Here is a 22,251-nt window from a genome sequence, read left to right as displayed (position 1 = left end):
AATATGTAGGACTGCTTTTTTGCATTTACGCAATATCTCTAAAATCAGAAAGGTCTTGTCTCAGAGTGATGCTGAAAAACTAATTCATGCATTTATTTCCTCTAGGCTGGACTATTGTAATTCATTATTATCAGGTTGTCCTAAAAGTTCCCTAAAAAGCCTTCAGTTAATTCAAAATGCTGCAGCTAGAGTACTGACGGGGACTAGAAGGAGAGAGCATATCTCACCCATATTGGCCTCTCTTAATTGGCTTTCTGTTAATTCTAGAATAGAATTTAAAATTCTTCTTCTTACTTATAAGGTTTTGAATAATCAGGTCCCATCTTATCTTAGGGACCTCGTAGTACCATATCACCCCAATAGAGTGCTTCGCTCTCAGACTGCAGGCTTACTTGTAGTTCCTAGGGTTTGTAAGAGTAGAATGGGAGGCAGAGCCTTCAGCTTTCAGGCTCCTCTCCTGTGGAACCAGCTCCCAATTCAGATCAGGGAGACAGACACCCTCTCTACTTTTAAGATTAGGCTTAAAACTTTCCTTTTTGCTAAAGCTTATAGTTAGGGCTGGATCAGGTGACCCTGAACCATCCCTTAGTTATGCTGCTATAGACGTAGACTGCTGGGGGGTTCCCATGATGCACTATTTCTTTCTCTTTTTGCTCTGTATGCACCACTCTGCATTTAATCATTAGTGATCGATCTCTGCTCCCCTCCACAGCATGTCTTTTTCCTGGTTCTCTCCCTCAGCCCCAACCAGTCCTAGCAGAAGACTGCCCCTCCCTGAGCCTGGTTCTGCTGGAGGTTTCTTCCTTTTAAAAGGGAGTTTTTCCTTCCCACTGTAGCCAAGTGCTTGCTCACAGGGGGTCGTTTTGACCGTTGGGGTTTTACATAATTATTGTATGGCCTTGCCTTACAATATAAAGTGCCTTGGGGCAACTGTTTGTTGTGATTTGGCGCTATATAAAAAAAAATTGATAAGTATATAAAAAGTAAACTAGAAGTATACTTGAAACATACTTGCATATACTACTTTTTGGTAAGGGAACCCAGTATTGACCTCGTTGGTCACCTGCTGTAGAACCTCAGTGCCGAGATGTAGCTTCTTCCCACATCTCCTGTTTCTACATTTATTTACTGTAGAATATTGACTGCGTGTACTTCTTCATTTTTGTTTTTGTTCTATGTAACTCTTGCTTTGACAATGTCAACGCATGTTTCCATTGAAATGAAATGATACCGCTGGCGTGATTTTATGCTGTAGGTGGCGGTAATGCTGCAAGTGGTGCATAATCTCAAGAAGCAGAAGAAGAAACCGTGCCCGGATGTTGCGTAATACGAATGGCAGCCTGGATAGCGGCCACGCTTACTTTGTAAAAAATATATATACTTTTTTATTGCGGGTTAACTGCATAATTGTAAACCGTAAGATTCAGTTATGTCTGGAAGACAAGGCAACAAATTACCCAGCAATCTGCCACAACTGCAGAATCTTATAAAACGAGATCCAGAGTCATACGTTGAGGAGGTAAGCGTCGCTAGCTAAGATGCTAGCAACATTAACGAGTAATAATGTAGTAACAGTCCTGTAATACTGTATGTGGACCAGTTTTTGCAGCAGTATCGGCACTACCAGTCTAATGTTCAGATCTTCAAACTTCAGCCTGATAAACCCAATAAGGAGCTGGCTGAGCTCGTCATGTTTCTGGCCCAGGTCACTTTATGAAGTTGTTCGTGATCATTTTTCCTTCTTTCCTTATTGCAAAGCTGACTTAAAAGTTGTCTTCTTGTCACAGATTAGTCACTGCTACCTGCAGCATCTGTCCACCTTTCCCCAGGAGCTGTCTGACTTGTTACTGAGTCAGCACACAGTCTTGGAGCCGGACCTCCGCATGGTGAGAAAACAAGCGGCTAAACCAAACACACTCAGATCCACTCACACGGGGGGCTTTTAGCTGTCTGCCGCAGAGTGCTGGAGTTTCAATTTAGCAGATAAACTGTGGAAACATACGCGTCACTGCATCCACCATAGTATGAAACCAGTTTGGGTCCTGGATGACAACTGCACAGGCATAAAACTGGTCCATCCCCACCTCACAAGTCAAAGGCGGCTTTATTGTCAATTCTTCACGTTTCTCACCTTCCCTCGGTGATGACAGGACAAGACATTTCAACAATAAGGACAGAAAAGTGTACAAGTATTTACAGTGTAGTGTCTGAGGTAATAGTAAAGTAAAGTGCAGTAGTGCAAACATTCAGTATTTGTAGCAGCAGCAGATTTTTGTGAAGACACTGTGCAAGTGGTGTGGTAGTAATAAAGTGAAACGGTGCAGGACATTGGTCATAGGCAACAGATGGTAAATGGACTGCATTTATATAGCGCTTTTCCATCGCCATCATTACAATTATGCCTCACGTTCACCCCGATGTCAGGGTGCTGCCATACAAGGCGCTCACTACACACCTTGCCCAAAGGCCCTTAGTGATTTTCCAGTCAGGTGGGGATTTGAACCCATGATCTTCTGGACTCAAGCCCAACACCTTAACCACTAGACCATCACCTCCCCTATATTTTATATATATATACACATATTGGGTGTCCCAAAAAAATGCAACATTTTATCAGCAAAGAAAATGGTCAAAGCATATGTCTAGGAAATAAATTTATGGCTGGATAGAAAGCTGAAAGGTTGAAGTTTTTCATACCAATGTCAATATTGGCCCTGCATTTTGTGAGTCTAGCATAAAGTCGCTGCACCTGTTTGACACTCTTGGTCTGGTGCCAAAACTCAATCATTTTTGTACGCTGTAGTATGGTTAATCCTGGCATTTTCCTGAGTCTTGCTTGGCATCAACATAAACTTCAGGGTCTCTGCAGGGAAAAAAAGAAACAAGTGATTAAGTTTGTAGCATTTAAGGGTCAAACCGAGTGTTTTAAATGTTGTATATTTTTTGGGACACCCTATATATATATATATATATATATATATATATATATATATATATAAATATAAATGTATAATAATACATAATGTATACATATACACAAAATCAGCCAACTTACGAGGTCTGTGACAAAAGTATCCGACCTTTTTATTTTTTTCAAAAACCATATGGATTTGAATCACGTGTGATTGCATCAGCCAAGCTTGAACCTTCGTGCTTGAGTTTTTTCACACCTGTCGGTTGCGTCATTCGGCTCCACCGCGACGCGCAGAACTCCGCTCCTCTTTCCATGACAAAAACTCCTGTAACAGTGGAATGTGCCATTCATTTCTAAACTGGACACAGTCTTGATCCGGTATGTAGTCTGACTAGCACAGGAATTGTGAAAAGACGTGGACATCAGCACTTTTTCGGCATATTGAGACAGACGTGCGGAGGAGTTCCGCGCGTCGCGGTGGAGCCGCATGGCGCAAAGCAACACCGTGATGAAGCCTCACAGGACATGTTGGGGCATGTCCAGCTCATGCACAATTTCTCGGATAATCACACGACTGAAAAGCAACCAACAGCCGTCTGAAATCCAGCGGGGTGTCAGCCTGTCGATCGGCGCTCGGAGCGCGGCGCGCTCTCAGCAGTTGTGGGCGGTCTTTAAACCGTCTGGATCACTCCTTAATCTGTGTAATCCCCATAAAATCGTCCCTGAAAGCCATATTAATTTTCCGAACGGTGTCCACCTGGAGGTCTCTCACAGTTTCTGGAAAAAAATTGATGCAGCAAAGCTCCAAATCGTTCAGACATTTATTCGCAATAAAGAAACGATGAGGGGGTGGACCAGTGCTCACACAAAACCTGCTCACAGGCGAATGATGCAACCGACAGGCGTGAAAAAAACTCACGCATGCGCACGAAGGTTCAAGCTTGGCTGATGCAATCACACGTGATTCAAATCCATATGTTTTTTGATAAAAATAAAAAGGTTGGGTACTTTTCTCACAGACCTCGTATTGCAGCAGCTTTGTGAACTGTGGTCTTCCTCTTGGCTTTTTCCAGTTGGTGTCCTCCACGCTGAGGCACCTGTGTGTTGCATCACCCCCAGAGAAATGTACCACATGGCCAAAATGTTATAGCTGATGTTCCATCACTACAGAAATGATATACCTCATCTGAGTCTCCCTAAGGGACCGTTTTGTTTTGACACAGCCATTCTATAGGTAACCAAAGAAGAGACCTGGTGCCAAAGCTAGTTATATTCTTAGGTTACTGGTTACAGGACTAAGTATTTTTTTTACTGTTTTTTTTTTTTTTTTTTTTTTTTTATGTTTTCTGCATATTTCATGGCATAGTTCAATAATACATTTGTATAAAACTGACACACACAGCCCCACCCCCTATCCTCCTCCGGGGAGGATAGTATGTGTGGGTGATTCTTAGACTACAGGCACTTATGTCCTTTGATCATATTGTATGAAAAACAAAAAAAAGGGGAAATTTCACACTTTTATAGTTATCTTTACAATGAAAGTGTGTTAAGAAATTTGTTCTAGTAGTCTATGAAGACTTTTTCACCTTTTTTCAGCATCATTATATGCAAATATTGCTGTTTTGTGCTTGTCCCACACCCAGACTTTTGATCTTCAGTGATAAAAATGAATGGTAAAGAAACGTTTTTTCTAATGTTTTAAAATATCTCTGAATAAAATATCAGTAAAATAATCAAAACATAATTGGGGTATTCAATGTCATACAACTGTTGTGATTTTTTTTTTTTTAAATGTAGTTGTCCCACACTATTGCCGTAATTTCCACCACAACACTGTAATGTCCCTTTAAACAGTTTGTATGAAAGATTGTTTGGGTAGTTTCTATGGAGATAAACAGTGACATCAGAGCACATGTATATAGCGCCAAATCACAACAAACAGTTGCCCCAAGGCGCTTTATATTATAAGGCAATGGTGTGGAAATTACATTTACAAGGCCAGTAGTGCCCGTAGTTAAAGAATCACCCGTATGTTCCTCAGGTCCCCTACCAGAGGTCTTGGTTTAAGGGTTTGGTGCAGTATCTTAGCTGTTCCTAGGACTGCACCCCCCCCCCCAGTCAGTAGAATCGTTGACAGTGTCGGAGCGTGAACATGTCCCTAATGAACAGCAGAAGTAACTGGGGAAAGTGGTCTGCCTTCTCTTTGCACAGGACTCAGAATAACTGTATACTGGACAGGTATGATGTCCAGCAACTTGTTGGAGATCCCGCACATTTTCTGGATGTTCCACAGAGCTTTCTAGTCAACTAAATCGAAAGCTTTGTGAATATCAACATATGCTAAGCAAGAGGTTGTATCAAGTGCTGCTACAGTTGATTATGTGGTCATTTCCTAATAAATTGTTTTCACATCTGTGGGGTGGTTGTTTTTTTTTTCTGTCACTGTCAGACGTTCTGCAAAGCCTTGATTCTCCTGAGGAATAAAGATCTGATCAACCCATCAGGCCTGCTGGAGCTTTTCTTTGAGCTGCTGCGATGTCATGACAAACTGCTCCGGAAGGTGAGAGCGTTCGCCTTCGACACAATGTGTCGGTTCATCCACTGTGTGATAAATGTATCCAACCGTGGTTTTATAAGAGGTTTGTAGTACTGCAACAGAAAGGAGACACAGACATGAGCACAGTGTATTCCTGCTTTTTTACATTTTAAACTGCTCGTCAGCAACACACACCATATCATTTTCTTCAAGAAACGAACATGAAAGAGATTTTTTTCAATATCCAAGTTGCAATTTTATGTTGTCTTACCATTTGATTTTAGTTTCTTTTTGTCTCTGTAATTGATATAGCTGCCACAGTTTAGCCAATTCTAACAAAACAGTCCACTTAACCCTTTAATGGTCAACTCAACCATTGGATAGAGCACATTTGTATCTACTACATTCTAGTGAAAAATGTGAGGATATTAAAGGGTTAAGTGATCAATTCAACATTTAAAAATCCGTATTGATGGGGAAAGCAGTAAAACAGTCTTGTTCCTGTTGAATAATTGTGGGGATTTGCACCTTTGGTCTTTTCTTTGAGATAAAAGTGTTTAACTGTTTCTGCAGTGTCCTACACATGGACAAATCATTTAATCCACAAAACACAACTTCAAAAATTATCATTGGATTTTTCCCATTTCTGTTGCTATTTGAACTGACCATGTCCAGTGAGCATTTCTGCTGGTAATCTAAATCTAACCTTAAAATAGGAATATGTTATCAAACTCCTTTTATTCTATACAAATAATTTAAAATTTAACTAAACTATTTAAATTTATGCTTCTCAAATTCTGTTAAAAATTCTTCCCTCTGCATCACAACTTTGAAGCCTTAAATGATTGATGAGACCAGCAGTCATCGCAAAAATTCAGCGAATCGAGTGGAACTTTTATTTTTTTTTATGGCTGACCGACAAAGCATGAAGAAAATATAGTTATCATGAGAAGGAAAGTAGGACAGAAAAATAAACTTGGTAGAGTTTTCAATACAAATGGATAATTTTTCAATATGTCACCAATGGCAGACATTTTACAAAATGACTATTGAAAATTCTCCATTTGTATTGAAAACTATACCACGTTTTTGTCTGATTATAAAGATTCCAAAAAGTTATAGTTTGGACTATCTATGGCTGAATGTTATGGATTTGTGAGGTAAAAACAGCAAGAGTGGTGACAAAGATCAGTTTCAGTTTGTACAGGTGTTAAAAAGTTTAGTTGCTCCAATTTTGGTAAAAAGTGATGCAAATTATTTGAGTTGATGTGGGTTTAAAAAGGAATAGTTTGAACCATCTACCATGCTTAGTTATCATGTTACAGAGTAACATATGTCACATGTCAAAGAATCCAGTGAACATAAATGTTGTTTGACCTTCACTTTGGACACCAAACATTCAGCACAGTCTCAAAACTATTCCAGTTATTAATCCTATTAGCTCAACCAATGATCGGCATCACTTTTTTACTAAAATTGGTGCAACTTTAACATTTGACCCCTGTACAAACTGAAACTGATTTTTTTTTTTTTTTTTTTTTTTTTTTTTTTTTTTTATCATTCAAGTGGTTGAAGATGAGTGAGTGTGTTCACTCAAGGTGTGGGTTTTTGTTGTTGTTTTTTGTTTTGTTTTGGGGTTTGTTTTTTGTTTTGGAACATTTATCCCAAAAATAGCAACTTAGTCTTTTTTTAATGATTATGACATAACTGTGTTATACTACACAAAACTCATTTTTGAGTTTTACCTAATTCTAGCCATGATTGTGTTGTTTCCGTAGAGGTACATGCATGACATTTGCAGTGGAAAAAATACACCACAGTGAGTAAAACTAATGGGAGCAACAAAAAGGAAAACCCCATCCCAAAACTGTTTGTGTCTCAGTGTGACATAAAATTAATAGAAACTTTGTTTTTCACTGAGTTTTAAGCTGTTTTGAACCAATTCAGCCTGAAACCTATTTAAATTTAATCCAAATAGAGATCCTGCTTTGAAGTGTGACACCATGAACAGACCAGATTCAAAATGTAAATGGGAAGTCAGAAATTGGATATTGTTTTGGACTTCTAAAATTTGAGGAAAGATGTTTGACTTGTGAATTTTTTTGTTTTCTTTTAGTGACGTGAATTGCTTGACAAATCATTTAATCACAGTAATAATAGATTCATCTTGAAAATAATTACATCTTAACGGTTTCTATTTTCAGTTTGTGCGGGTTTGTTGCAGTTTTTCTGTCCTCTTTTACATGTAAACATTCAGTTTTTCTGTCCACTTTTTCAGACGCTGTACACTCACATTGTAGCAGATATAAAAAGCATTAATGCTAAGCACAAAAACAACAAAATCAACACAGTAAGTTCCTGTGCATGGTGGCCTTCTGTGTAAGCATTCAGGTGTGAATGTAGAAAACTCTTGCTGATTGATTGATTTATTTGTTTGTTTTTCTGTTCTTCAGACATTGCAAAACTTCATGTACACCATGCTGAGAGACAGTAATCCCACAGCAGCAAAGATCTCTTTAGACGTGATGGTGGAGCTTTACACGAGAAACATTTGGTCTGTTTTGTTTGACAAACAAGTTCGGTGTTGTACGCGGAGAAGCACTTCTTACTCTATGGTCTGTGCATCTTCTGTTGCAGGAATGATGCCAAAACAGTGAATGTCATTACAACCGCATGCTTCTCCAAAGTCACAAAGGTAGATTTTCTCATTTGATGGCAGTCTGTGGTTGATTACTGTATTTTCCAGAGTATAAGTCGCGTTTTCTAGTTTAAGAGGCCCTGCGACTTATAGTCCGATGCCATTTATATACTGAAAAAAATCACGATTCATGACTAGGAATTTTCCTTACAGTGGAAACGAGACACACAACTGCTTTTTTTTCCTTTGCTTTAAAAAAGCAAGAGGTGGAAACTTTCTAACGCGACTCAGTTACATTCAGAACGGTTTGAAACTGAGTCGGTCACACTTAAAACGTTCTTCATACAAGTGATCATGATGGCGTTACTGTGTACTTTGACCTTTTCCTCATGTCGAGCTCCAGAGGTAAAATTCAGTTCGCAGTCATTCTCATTTCAAGCAAATAAAAATGAATAAACGTCTTTATCAAACAACAAAGCATCCCACGGAATGAAACAAATACCTAATTAAATAAACCTATGTTCCCGCACGCCGCAGCGTATATCCGAGTAAAACACACACACACACACTAGGTAAATGCCTCAGTGATCTGATTCAGTCTGAACTCACCTGTTAGTTGAATCACTGTCAGTCACTTCAGGAAATCTTCCACACACAAAATTAATCCACAAAGATAAATCCATGCTGGGCTCAGAAGGTTTGACCCACGTGTGATAATCCATTGTTAATTTACAAGGGCAGAGGCTCTTGTAAGAACAACAAGAAAAAAGGACACAAAAAGGAAGAAAGGGAAAAAGTGTTCTTTGTTCTTAAGAAATAATGTTTTTAACTGGAATACCACACTTTTGAAAAAAGAGGGACCATTTTTTTTCCTCTATTTGGAAGAAACCTTATTTGGATTTATTTGCTCTTTTAGGAACATCAAGAAAATTGAGGGTGAGTTTATTCATTTTTACAAAAGATTCTGGGACTCTTATTTGGAGCAAACTGTTGAAGATGAGTGAGTGTTACAGAAGAGTTTTCAAATGCTCATTTTGAAAACATTTCATTGCATTACGTGTATACCTCACATATGATCGATCGTCTGTTCAGTGCCATAATACAGTTTACATGCGGCTTGTACTTCTAACAAAACATAATTAGCTCTTAGCTCCTGATTGCTGAAGCAGTGTTTGTGTTGTGAATACATAAATAATGTGCAGGGTTTTCAAACATTTTAACTGTTGCATGTGCACATCACATATGATCATCTGTACAGTGACTTGCAGACACAGTTGACTCCCATTTTTTGCCTCAACATTAATTAGCTCGTTAGTTGTGCCCCTTAACTCCCTGTGGGCATTATAAATAAATAATACCAAGGTTAAATATATTTTGCTTTTTCTTGCATGAAGTTGTAAATAATGTTTATCACAGAGTCATGTGTGACTTATACTCTAGAAAATATGGTATATTGTGACTAAACTAGGAAAAACTGCAGACTTGCTTGCCTCTGTCCCTGTTTAGATCCTCGTTGCAGGTCTTAAGTTCTTTCTGGGCAAAGATGAGGATGAGAAGAATGAGAGTGATTCTGAATCTGAGGTAAGTGACACATGAAGTAGTTACTGGGCTGATGTATTCATCTGGTAAAAGACAACGTCACTTCAAAATAAATAAATTCACAGTCATGTTCTAACTTAATAATCAAGCCACTGAGTGCTCTACGCTGCTCTGATGATTCCTTTTGTATCATGAATGTGAGTGAACAGAGCAGAAGCAAGAATAATAAAAATCCACTAAGTGCTCAGAAAGGCCATTAAGTAAACTAATAACCTACATTGAAATACAAAATATGACTAGCAAGTTGTATTGCTGTTTACCACTAATATCGTGCATGGATACAGGTCTAACGTAAAATACTTTGTGATCATCTCTAGTAAGGTAGCCATAGTAGTCGTGACATTTCACTGTTAGCTCAATCAGCTAGCATTCAGTGGACTTTCCCCCCCAACAACTTTGGGTAATGAACAGTAAGGGCAGGTGTTGATCCTTCAGTGGACATTTACATGCGTACTACCAGTGAGTAAGTAGTACCAATACAAATTTTATAACATCATCAGCAATGTATATGTAATCCTAAAATGCAAGAAGCTGTTACAAACTAAAATATAAAATTTTAAGGTTTGTATGAACATGCATTGAGTTTATTGTTATTGTTTATTGTTAATATTGTATTTACTGTCCTTGTATCTTGTAAGTGCCACTCCTCTGAAACATTTGAGTTCACTGAATGCTCACACAACATGCACACTTCATGTGCATGCAAAAATTAAAAAAAGACATTCAAGGGGAAACATTGCATTTTCTGGAGTATGAACCATGCTTTTTCCTGCACCTTGTACTCCGCTGTAACACTGTGGTCTAGCAATTTGTGTTCATCTGCATCAAATCACATCTAATATGTTGTCCATTGCACATTTATTTGTCTGTCTTGCTTATTTTTGGAATTTAAAAGTCCTAATGTTAAGTAACAGCAGACACTGTGGTGTGCACAAATGCTACTGAATCCCTGTCCTTTGTTAAACTTGCCCCCAGGTAAATTGTGTGTTTAAATAGTGAGTTCCGCATCCAGAATATGATGCGATTCCTAAAGAGGCATTTTTGGTGCAACTTATATTTCATAAAATATGGTAATTGGAATTTTGTGTTTGAATTATTGAATCTTACTGTTGTAATCCCAACTCCTAAACCACTTCATGGATTTTAATGAGGCATCACACAATGACAGAACATCGTGTGAAGAGGTGCATGAAGTAAAATCAGAGGCTTGATTGCGCACAATATTATACTATAAATATGGATAGAAAAAGTGAACTTGGGATATAATGCACATGTGGCACAAAAAAGTAATTGAGCTTCAGATCATATGATACATCTCTTGTTAAATGTTGTTTTTGATGTTCAGACAGAAGGCGTGTCAGCCAGAGACCTTATGGTGAAATATTCCACTGGCAAGAAAACCTCCAAAAACAAGAAGAAGCTGGAAAGGGCAATGAAAGTCCTCAAGGTACAACTATTGACGTGACTGTAGCAGAGACTCACAGTTCATGTTGGCAAATCGATTTAATAATAAACTTGTTTTACACTCTTTGAACAGAAACAGAAGAAAAAGAAGAAAGCAGACGTTTTCAATTTCTCTGCAATTCACCTGATTCATGATCCTCAAGGTGTGGCGTCCAGCCAGCTGTTAGGAGAGATCATCTCTCTGTCAACTTATTTGAACCTAAATCTAAACCTTTGATCTGGAAACATTTGTTTCAGATTTTGCAGAGAAACTCTTGAAACAGCTGGAGGCATCGAAAGAGCGTTTTGAGGTGAAGATGATGATGATGGAGCTCATCTCCAGACTAGTGGGAATCCATGAGGTAGGTACAGTGGAGGAAGAAAGTTCACGTATCATTAGGGTTTTCCAAATTTGAATTTATTTGTGCCATTTAAATAAAAGAAAATGAACTCAGGCATGTCATGAAATGTTCTTTCAGGTGACTGCAGCATTGCGATGAGAAACCAGACTACTAACTGGACCAAATTTATCCAAACCAGTGCCTTGGTTCTGACCTTATTCTGGACGTTCGGGTGTGAAAACACCCTGAATCACTTAATGCCATCCTGTGCGGAGACCTCCCTCTGTGCTCTGAGCTTTTCTATCCGTTTTATATCATCAGTCTGGCTGATAAATAGAAACAAAAACATTTAAATCCCATGGCTTTGTTTTATTAATTCTGATTACATTTTTAAAAAATATTCAAACATTTTGAGGTCATTTTAAACTTTATTACAAAATTGAAAATCAAATTATTATGTTTTTTACAACCTCGCATGGCTTACCTGTAGTACCTTTATGGGTCACCAGGGGGGTTGACCTACCTGCACTGCCTCTGCACTGCCTCACCCTGCTCAGCATGCCGTCTCTGCTATTTTGGCATTGTGGGATATCTTGCGCCCACAGATTGAGCTCGCTGGACTACTTTCGCCACCCTGCTCAGAGTGTTGTTCTCGTTGGCGCGACAACACACAGAATGTGTCTCTTTGTCCCAGATAGATCTCTTTCAGTGCAGCTTCTTGTTCTGACTTTGACACAAAGTTAACACCCATGTCCGCCAACTGTAAATGGTAATCAAAACATTCCAATCGTATCTTTCTGAACTCTTCCACATCAAAATCCATCATGTCCATGTTTACATTGTGCTTGAGCAATAACTGTTGAAGTTGCTCATAGACTTTAAGTTTCTTAAATATTCAATACGGCCACTCTTAAAACTTCATTTATCTTTATAATTTTATTACTGGTAAATTTTAGAATTTATTTAGATGAGATATACTCATTATCCCACAGGAATATCTCAATTATCTGGGAACTACTTTTTGCACAGGAATTCATCAAGCACATCCCCTTGGGTGTGTACTAACACAGAATACTCAGAAACTGGACAGTTGTTTGGCCAAAAAGAGAGCGTCCACTTTTTCGCTTGCCATAAGCTAAGCTAAGCTAGTGGTGCTCGTGAGAGTGTGGCACTGCCTTTGTTGCTCACATTCCAAGTTGACTAGATTAACCTCTTAAACCCTGCAGCCATTATGTTGATTGTAGCACTTTTAATGGAACTGTTGTTTTTCCTCTGCAGCTGTTCCTCTTCAATTTTTATCCCTTTATTCAGAGGTTTCTTCAGCCTCATCAGCGAGGTGATAACATTTTAGAATTTTGTCTTTTTGTCATTATTGTTGAGACACTAAAGACAGCGTGTTGTTGTTTTCCCCCAGAAGTGACAAAGATTCTGCTGTGTGCTGCTCAGTCGTCTCATCAACTCATCCCTCCAGAGGTACAAAAACTTAATCACTCACTGAACCCAGCTGGATTTAAGTTGAGGTTTCTTCACTAACTCCATTCCGTACATTCTTGTAGATCATTGAACCTGTGATCATGACCATCGCCAATAACTTTGTCACAGATAGAAACTCTGGAGAGGTCATGACGGTGGGGTAAGCACTTTTGTAATCGCCGTTACTGTCGCATGGTCTGCTGTCTAAAATGTGTCAAAACACTGAACTACCATGTTGTCCTGATTATAACACAGCACTCCCTCCTCCCCCCAAGACATACTTTCATAAAAACTTTCTGAAGACCATAGCTTCCCCCTTTTTTTCTTTTTTTTTTAAGAATATGCTTTATCGTGAAAATAATAATGCTAACATGAGCACATTGAGTACAACAAACGGTGCAAATGAGCCTTCCTTAGAGTCTGTGACATGTGAAAGTCTGTTCTGTGATTATAAGACAACCCTGTGTTTTTCAGATACCGTTGTGTTTAAAATAATGGCAGTGTGTTAAAAAAAAAATTTGTAAAGCTCAAAATCTTTATAATAGCTTTTATTTCCATGCCACTGAGATATATTGGGAACACTGCACATTCTATTCCAAATCAAAACATGAAGAAAAGTGTATCAAATTTGTTATTGCTTTACAGAAAGTGAAGAAAAAGGAGCAATAGCAGTGTCTGCATTTGTCTTTATGAACTCAAGTGTTTACTGTGTAAACTAAAAAATGCTTAAAGGTTGATCTTTTTCTTGTGAATCACTGAATTATTATTTACTTGTATAACCACTGTTTCTGAGAACTGGTTCACATCTGAGTCAACCAACGTCTGGCAGCTGTGAACACGTATTCCAGACCAGGACGATTGGAGTACATTCTACAATTCCTCTGCATTTCTTGGTTTTTGCCTCAGAAACAGCATTTTGGATGCCGCCCCCCCCCAAAAAAAAATTATCTATTGGATTAAGGTCCTGGGATTGGGCTGGCCACTCCGTAGCGTTAATCTTGTTGGTGTGGAATCAAGATGTTGCTCTCTTGCTGGTGTGTTGGGGTCATTGTCTTATTGAAACACCCATTTCAAGGACATTTCCTCTTCTACATAAGGCAACATGATGTCTTCAAGTATTTTGATGTATTCAAACTGAACTACAATCCCTGGTATGCCATAAATGCGCCCGACTCTATATCATGATGCTTGCTCCACCATGTTCCACTGTCTTCACAGTGTACTGCGGTTTGAATTCAGTTTTTGCAGGGCGTCTGACAAACTGTCTGCGGCCCTAGTCCCAAATACAACTATCTTGGTTTCATCAGTCTACAAAATGATGTGCCATTTCTCTTTAGGCCAGTCAGTGTGTTCTTTGGCAGATGTCATTATTTCAACAATGGGACCTTGCAGGGGTTTCTTGCCCATAACTTGGGTTCACATAGGTGTCTTCTGTTTACTACGGTACTCACAGGTATCTTTAGACCTTCTTTTATCACACTGTAGCTGATCATTAGCTGAGTGTTTGCCATTCTGGCTGTTCTTTGATCCATTTGAATAGCTGTTTTTCATTTTCTGTCACACCTTTCTGGTTTTGGTTGCCATTTTAAAGCATTTGAGATCATTTTAGCTGAGTGGCCTATCATTTTCTGCACTTATACATGCATGCATATATATATATATATATATATATATATATATATACACACACACACACATTCTTCAATTAACGTTTTAATCAAAGTACGCTGTACGACACATTTTACTCAGATTTTCAGAGAAAAATGCGTTACAACCAGCATGTGCAACATTTGCTGCCATCCTTGAATAAGCGCCACATGTAAGTTTGTAATAGGGGTCACAGAAAGAAAAATGCAGACACTGCTATTTTTTTGAACAGCCTAATAGTCCCTTTAATTCACTTTCTTCACATTTTATCATTTTTTCTTCATGTTTTGATTTGGAGTAAAATGTGCAGTGTTCCAAATACATTTACATGTGTGGAAATCAAAACTATTATAAGGATTTTGCACTTTACTCACTTTTTAAACACACTGCCATTATTTGAGCACAACTGTACATTTTCTAAGAAACAAAATACGGTAATCAGTATAAATCTTTGTTGTTTTTGGTTAACGTGACCTCTTCTTGTCCTCAAGTATCAATGCTATCAAGGAGGTGGCGGCACGCTGTCCACTTGCCATCACTGAAGACCTGCTGCAGGATCTGGCTCAGTATAAGACGCACAAAGACAAGAGTAACATTGCTTTTCTGTACCTTTGTAACAATGATAAATCCATGAACATGTTGTCGCTCGTTCACACAATATGTGTATGTGTGTGTGGCTCAGATGTGATGATGTCTGCCAGAGGACTGATCCAGCTGTTCAGGAATCTTAATCCACAGATGCTGCATAAGAAGGACAGGGTGAGCAAAGTTCAAATTCTTACTTTGTTTTGTTAAATTATAACCAGCCACATGGACATTAAGGTTTTCCTGGAATTGCCAGCTTTATGTTTGTGGTTCCGGTATTTCTACAAGGTGTTACATTGGTGTATTCCAAGTTCAGGGTATTGGCACTTTATACAGTATAATAATTGTGAAATTTACATCAATGGCCCCGTGCAGACTAAATACCTGATTACTAGTTGTTATCTCATTATTAAGTGGTTATGACTAAGAACTAATTCATGCATTTATTTCCTCTAGGCTGGACTATTGTAATTCATTATTATCAGGTTGTCCTAAAAGTTCCCTGAAAAGCCTTCAGTTAATTCAAAATGCTGCAGCTAGAGTACTGATGGGGACTAGAAGGAGAGAGCATATTTCACCCATGTTGGCCTCTCTTCATTGGCTTCCTGTTAATTCTAGAATAATTTAAAATTCTTCTTCTTACTTATAAGATTTTGAATAATCAGGTCCCATCTTATCTTAGGGACCTCAGAGTACCATATCACCCCAATAGAGCACTTCGCTCTGACTGCAGGCTTACTTGTAGTTCCTAGGATTTTTAAGAGTAGAATGGGAGGCAGAGCCTTCAGCTTTCAGGCTCCTCTCCTCTAGAACCAGCTCCCAATTCAGATCAGGGAGACAGACACCCTCTCTACTTTTAAGATTAGGCTTAAAACTTTCCTTTTTGCTAAAGCTTATAGTTAGGGCTGGATCAGGTGACCCTGAACCATCCCTTAGTTATGCTGCTATAGACTTAGACTGCTGGGGGGGTTCCCATGATGCACTGAGTGTTTCTTTCTCTTTTTGCTCTGTATGCACCACTCTGCATTTAATCATTAGTGATTGATCTCTGCTCCCCTCCACAGCATGTCTTTTTCCTGGTTCTCTCCCTCAGCCCCAACCAGTCCCAGCAGAAGATTGCCCCTCCCTGAGCCTGGTTCTGCTGGAGGTTTCTTCCTTTTAAAAGGGAGTTTTTCCTTCCCACTGTCGCCAAGTGCTTGCTCACAGGGGGTCGTTTTGACCGTTGGGGTTTTCCCGTAATTATAGTATGGCTTTGCCTTACAATATAAAGCGCCTTTGGGCAACTGTTTGTTGTGATTTGGCGCTATATAAATAAAATTGATTTGATTTGATTTATGTAAACCGCAAAATCTGATATGCTTTGTCCGGTATAACCATTATCTGATTATGAGAAATTGGATTAATACATCTGGATTTCTCACCAATACTCAGATTTCTTCAGTACTTGTATACCATTAATCAAATTTATTTTGTTCTTCTACATTTGTGCATGTGTACCAGCTGCACTGCTGTCTCATTGGGCCTAGTTACATCCTTTATCAGATCACAAAGTTCAGACAGTCCATTATATGTCCAAAAAAATTGCCAGGATGCACAAGGATGCTTCAACAATCCTGTGTGTTGTTTCAGCGTTTTAAAGAAGAAATTTCTTGGCGATCTATGATTAGAGTTGAGTGAAGTTTGCTAAAAGGATGATGTCATATTTCCTCACTGTTTTTGCACAAGGACATCAACTCTGTGCACCTCCTTGCTGAAGGAGACTGAGAGGGAAAGAGAGAGACTGATGTCTTTTTCTCAATACAGTCTAAGCTTTTTCTTCAGGAGCTGATGTTTCTTCTTTCACGACTTTGAAAGAAATCCAATTCATGAACTGAAATCATGTAAACCGTGTCGCAGACCATACGGTCCCCCTAAAAATTGGTACCCCGTGATGACACGGTTCATGGATTATCACCTCGTTTCTGCTTCAAAATGCACTCCAGTCATCATCTATCTCAGCAACAGATAATCTGAAGCTTTTGTACAACAATCATTTCCACATAAATTCAGCATTATTTCATCAGAAAAGACAGAGGAAGCAATCAGAGCGCCGCGGCTAAACGAGCTGCGAGCTGATGCGTTCACTGCATGTCGGACATTCCAAAGCGTCACAGATTTTTGCCTAGTTTCTGCTTAAAACTGAGTTTAGAATGATTTAAGAGGTTTTACCTTTATCATCTGATAGTTAATAATCCCATTAATCCATTTGATTGCTTTGGGTGAAGAGACTCGGTCTCAGATGTGCTGCTGTGGTCCGAAATGACGCATGCACAGATGCAAAAGGCGGACCGATTTTTAGGGGTGGACTGTTCAGTCTGCGACACCGGGTTTTTACGATTATCGCCTTACTATGGAAACATGTCAGATTATTACAGTTATCTATCACCATTTATTATGTTCTGTAAGGTTTTTTGTTGTTTTTATTTTATCCTATTATGGATGGGTTGACTGCAGAAACAAATTGCATCTGAATCTGTCTAAATTTGGCACAATATTTCATCTTATGTTAACACAGTAGTTGCTGTAGTTTGATATTCTCACATTTTAAGACGTGAGCAGAGTTCAAACGTCTAACATTAAGTGCCTCATGTTACAAGTTTGATGGCTTTGATCATTTAACCAGGTGTGTCCCAGCTAAGATCTGTCACTGTGGGGAAAAGCCTGTCTCCCATTGCCCATTACACCCCCAGCCCTGATTAACATCTGCATTCCAAATATGAAGTATTTGGACGCAATTGTCCACAACAGTAGTCTAAAGTTGTGTTTATAGTGTTATACACAATTATTTATCAGATCACTGCTGATTACAGTACAAGCGACATTTATTTGCAGTTTTTGCACTAATGTGCTTATAAGAAGACGTCACCACAAATCTACGGTGCATCTGTTTAACATCTGAAAACTGTTCTGCTGAAGAGTGCAGCACACTATAATGTGGGCCATCTCTCTTTTTGTCCAGGGTAAACCCACAGAGGCATCAGCGGAAGCCAAGATTAAAGAGTACGGGGAGCTTGAAGCTAAGGATTATATTCCTGGAGCTGAAGTCCTGGAAGTGGAGGAGGAGAAGAAGGAAAAAGGAGAGGAGGACAAAGGTTTGAATGGATTTTGAGTTTAGCTGCACCTGTGTGTGTAGAGGTAGTATACCTAGGCTATCAGGCTAAAGTGCATGAGTTTCCTTCCCTACAGATGGCTGGGAGACTGCCAGTATTAGTGACGACAACAAAGACGGTGAATGGGTGGACATTCACCACTCATCTGACGAAGACACAGGAGAAGTTGTGAGAATGAAACATCAGTGGTCTGATTGATTTATGATCATTATTTTTGAGAAGTTTGTTTTAATCTGAAGTTGTCTCTGCGTGTGAAAGGCAGAGAAGCTTCAGAGTATGCCAGCAGAGGAAAGAAAAGCCAAGGCAGCAGCGGTTAGTGGCAGTAGACTCCTCACTCAAGACGATTTTAAGAAGATCCGTCTGGCCCAGTTGTCCAAGGAGGTCAACGCCGCTCCAGGAAAAGGCCAGAAGAGGAAGAATGTGGACAGTGATGAGGAGGGAGACAGCAGGTCGGAGCATCTCAACCAAACATCTCCATTATAGCCACTTTGGTGTTCAGTTATTAGTGGGTAATGTATCTTTGAAACTTTCCAGAGGGGAGCTGCTGACATTGAGGCATATTGAAAAACTGCATAAGAAACCGAGAGCAGACAAGGAAACACGACTGGCAACAGCAATGGTAATCCTCTATGTAAACTGTACACCAATTCCTTCATGTGCATGTTCTGCAGAAGCTTGGGTGCTGTTTAATTCTGGTACACGATGGTACAATGTGGTCATACCTTATTGACGTGCGGCGCATGTTGCGCAGCGCAACTGTATTTACACACCGAAGGACAAGCAGGAGCTGCATACGAGCCTCCTTATAACAACACCAGGTTTTATTTTAGTAATAAAAATTGTACTGTATGTGCATAAATGCAATGATTTCCCGCATTTGATTGGTTCCTGCCCACATGATAAACCTGTTAATTAGAGGCGGGGTGCAGTGACAATATTATATCAAGTTTTGCACTATATGACCACTATAATAATTTTAACCTGGACTGTTTTCATTATCATACCTGCGCCTTCAGTTAAAATTTAGTTGGAAGAACTTTACAGCTTTATCAGTTTAAAAGGTCTATGACTGTGTTAATTATTGAGTAAGACTTAAAATGAGTCAGAGCACAAAATATCATGGGTCATTTTAACCGTTTCCGTGACTGCTATGTGTTGTTTTGAAAATGATAAATTATGGCTTTAAGAAAAGTATTTTAACAGGTGTTTTGACTCACCAGAGCACACGTGTGGGGGGGCATTGAATGGCCCCACAGACCACCTCCATCTGTGACTCCGGTCATAGCAGCACTGAAGAGCTACTCTGTAATGTTTGATTTCAAAATTAGGGAACATTTGGTGTGATTTTTGGTTATTTAATCTGTTATTTGTCCATATTGGAGAATTGTGTGTTCTGTACTGTGTGTGAGCAGCTGTGCTATGCCAAATTGTGGGTAATAATTAACACAGACAGACATTTATTGTGCACAGAATAGATTTTTTTGCAGAGTTAAAACTGCATGTGAGCCAGTACATCACTTTTTCTCATCACTGCATACGCTGCCAGAATTATTGAAGTATTTACTTTGTGTACACAAATGAACAACACGGAAATGAATTATATGGTTTTGTGCATGCAGTAAAATTTCAGGTGCAACATTTTTTTTCCTTTTCTCCAGTTTTGTCCTCTGGAGCTGATCCAACAGCAGCTGATCATGTACTCACCTTGAAAATCAGGTCCTTTTAAAGGAGCGTAGCTTGAATTTTTTTTTGTAACTTTCTTCTGGCTGCTGTTTATTTGGAGGATTTAAGTACAGAAATATGCATTTCCACCTCACACAAACTCTTTATGGAAGTCTTGTGGACTTTAGCCACAGGTGAGTAAGTTGTGTGTGTGTGTTTCTGCTTCTAACAACAATATGTAACACCACACTGCATCATGATATAATGTGGGGAATACGACACCAGCCACATGGCAGACGTTTTGAACATGCTCAAGCTGCTGTGTTGTGGTCTTATGTCACCAAGACTTGTTTGTAATGTAGGTACTGTGCATACCCGTGTCACAGACTGAACGGCCCCCCCTAAACATTGGTCCTCCCTGCCTTCATTGCGCATGCGCCATTTCGGATGACAGCAGCTCCTCTGTGACTGAGTCTCTAAGGGAATAATGTGATTATTAACCATCATATGACAACGTAAAACCTCTTAAATCATTTTAAGGAAAATTTTAAGCAGAAACGAGACAATAATCTGTGAGTCGCTACTGACACTCTAATGAGGGAGGCGCAGTGAACGCAGCAGGTGCAGCTCCTCTGGCTGCGGCACTCTGATCACTTCCTCCATCTTTTATTGTGAAATAATGCTGAATTTATGTGGAAATGATTGTTGTACAAAAGCTTCAGATATCTGTCGCTGAGATAGATGATGACTGGAGTGTAGTTTGAAGCAGAAACAAGGTGAACCGCGGCTGACGCACAGAAATTACACATGCGCAGTGAACACAGGGCGGACCAAGTTTTAGTGGGGACCGTTCGGTCGGCGACACGGGCAATGGGGCCTTCTGTACGATCCTGTCAAAATGCCCATTCAGAGTGCATCGTTGTCATGACTTGATGGCTTTAGTTGTGAGCAACAAATATTTATTTTTTCTTTTATTAAAGGCAGGACGGAGTGACAGAAAGGAGTTTGTGAAGAAGCGGACCAAGCTGAACCCACATGCCAGCACCAGCAATAAGGAAAAGAGGAGGCAGAAAAACTTCATGATGATGAAACACAGTCATAACGTCAGAACCAAAGGCAAACGCTCCTTCAGAGAAAAACAGGTGAGAGAGTGTCCGCATTCAACTGAAGGTGAAATCTACTGTTGATTAATATTTAAGCTGACTTTTTTTTTTTGTCTTCCAGCTTGCTCTGCGTGATGCACTCCTGAAAAAGAGGAAGCAGCATAAGTAGGCAGTAAAGTTACATTCGCAGTATTGCTGGCGACCTGGATTTTTTGCGAACACCAAACCAGATCTTTGACTGTGTAAAATATTGTACATCCTACAACTCGCTTGTAATTTATCACGTGGCTGATTTATTATTTACAGTGGAAGCATAGACTGCCTTCATTTGCACTGTTCTCTAATAAATGTAATGATTTTCTGAATTTTAGTCTAATTATTTCAATCTGGATTCAGAATTTTTTTTAATCTTTTGTGATTAAAGTATCTTTATTTTTCCCAGGAGGTTTTCATACGTCAGTCCCAACTGCAGCATCAACATTATCTCAACTGTTTTGTGTAGTAACTTTCCTGAATCCTCAAAGTTTGTGAAACAGTGGAACATTATTCAACAAAAACATGAGGTCTTTGTAAAAGAAAATACAAAGATTTGGTGAATGTCAGGTTTCAATCCAAAATGCATCGAAAAATATTCTGTTTTGCACATTTAGAAATGTATCCATATTTAAAGCCTTTGTCATTTGCTGTTCTGATGAAATATGAATGTCATATTGTAAGAATTAATATTTTTAAAACACCAGGGAGGGAGGTTTCAGCAAACTGATGTTGAATTGTATTTAATGTAATTTAATAGACCTGTGGTATTTTTTGGCTATATTGTATTAAAAAAAGAAAAAAGTTCAACATCTTCTGAAAACAAGTAGCAGCAGCCTTTGGCTTTGGAAATGAAAAACTATCAAGCACGCTGATTTGAAGCTTCATGTAACTTTCATAACACCGGCTCCTAATATCGCTTGTGCACAGGGTAAGATTATTCACCAAAACAAACCCAGACATGTCCAGCAGGTGGCAGACTAGATGCATGTTCATTCAGTTACTCGTGCTCCTAATTTCCATCATCCATTAATGATCCACCAACCATCCAGCCAGTGGCAGGGGGAAGGCAAGTCAATGAACAAAGTTGCTTTTTGGACTGATCTGGCACATTGGTCTACGATC

General features: G+C 39.2%; 1 protein-coding gene across 1 annotated transcript; it reads left to right on the top strand.

Annotated features, from left to right (window-relative positions):
* Positions 1 to 1,317: 1,317 nt before the first annotated feature.
* On the top strand, positions 1,318 to 21,458 carry sdad1 (SDA1 domain containing 1). The gene is made up of 22 exons (XM_034192391.1): positions 1,318 to 1,519; positions 1,601 to 1,705; positions 1,788 to 1,886; positions 5,367 to 5,477; positions 7,732 to 7,803; positions 7,907 to 8,007; positions 8,091 to 8,148; positions 9,598 to 9,672; positions 11,036 to 11,137; positions 11,228 to 11,297; positions 11,392 to 11,495; positions 12,753 to 12,810; positions 12,889 to 12,947; positions 13,031 to 13,107; positions 15,086 to 15,183; positions 15,277 to 15,353; positions 18,178 to 18,310; positions 18,405 to 18,496; positions 18,587 to 18,777; positions 18,863 to 18,947; positions 20,971 to 21,132; positions 21,215 to 21,458. Exons 1-22 carry the CDS (start codon positions 1,430 to 1,432, stop codon positions 21,260 to 21,262), a joined length of 2,067 nt encoding a protein of 688 aa, XP_034048282.1. The 5' UTR covers positions 1,318 to 1,429; the 3' UTR covers positions 21,263 to 21,458.
* The last annotated feature ends 793 nt before the right edge of the window (positions 21,459 to 22,251 follow it).

The sequence above is a fragment of the Thalassophryne amazonica genome, chromosome 17 (genome assembly GCF_902500255.1).
Source record: "Thalassophryne amazonica chromosome 17, fThaAma1.1, whole genome shotgun sequence".
Taxonomy (NCBI): Eukaryota; Metazoa; Chordata; class Actinopteri; order Batrachoidiformes; family Batrachoididae; genus Thalassophryne; species Thalassophryne amazonica.
The sequence above is the reverse complement of the archived record's forward strand: the minus strand, read 5'-3'. Positions and strand labels throughout refer to the sequence as shown.

Bases quoted from the DNA above. Each gene is read 5' to 3' on its own strand.
- sdad1 (XM_034192391.1), top strand. From the start codon at position 1,430: ATGTCTGGAAGACAAGGCAACAAATTACCCAGCAATCTGCCACAACTG. The intron at 12,811-12,888 runs GTGATAACATTT...GTTTTCCCCCAG, and splicing joins TCTTCAGCCTCATCAGCGAG to AAGTGACAAAGATTCTGCTG. The intron at 15,184-15,276 runs GTAACATTGCTT...TGTGTGGCTCAG, and splicing joins TAAGACGCACAAAGACAAGA to ATGTGATGATGTCTGCCAGA.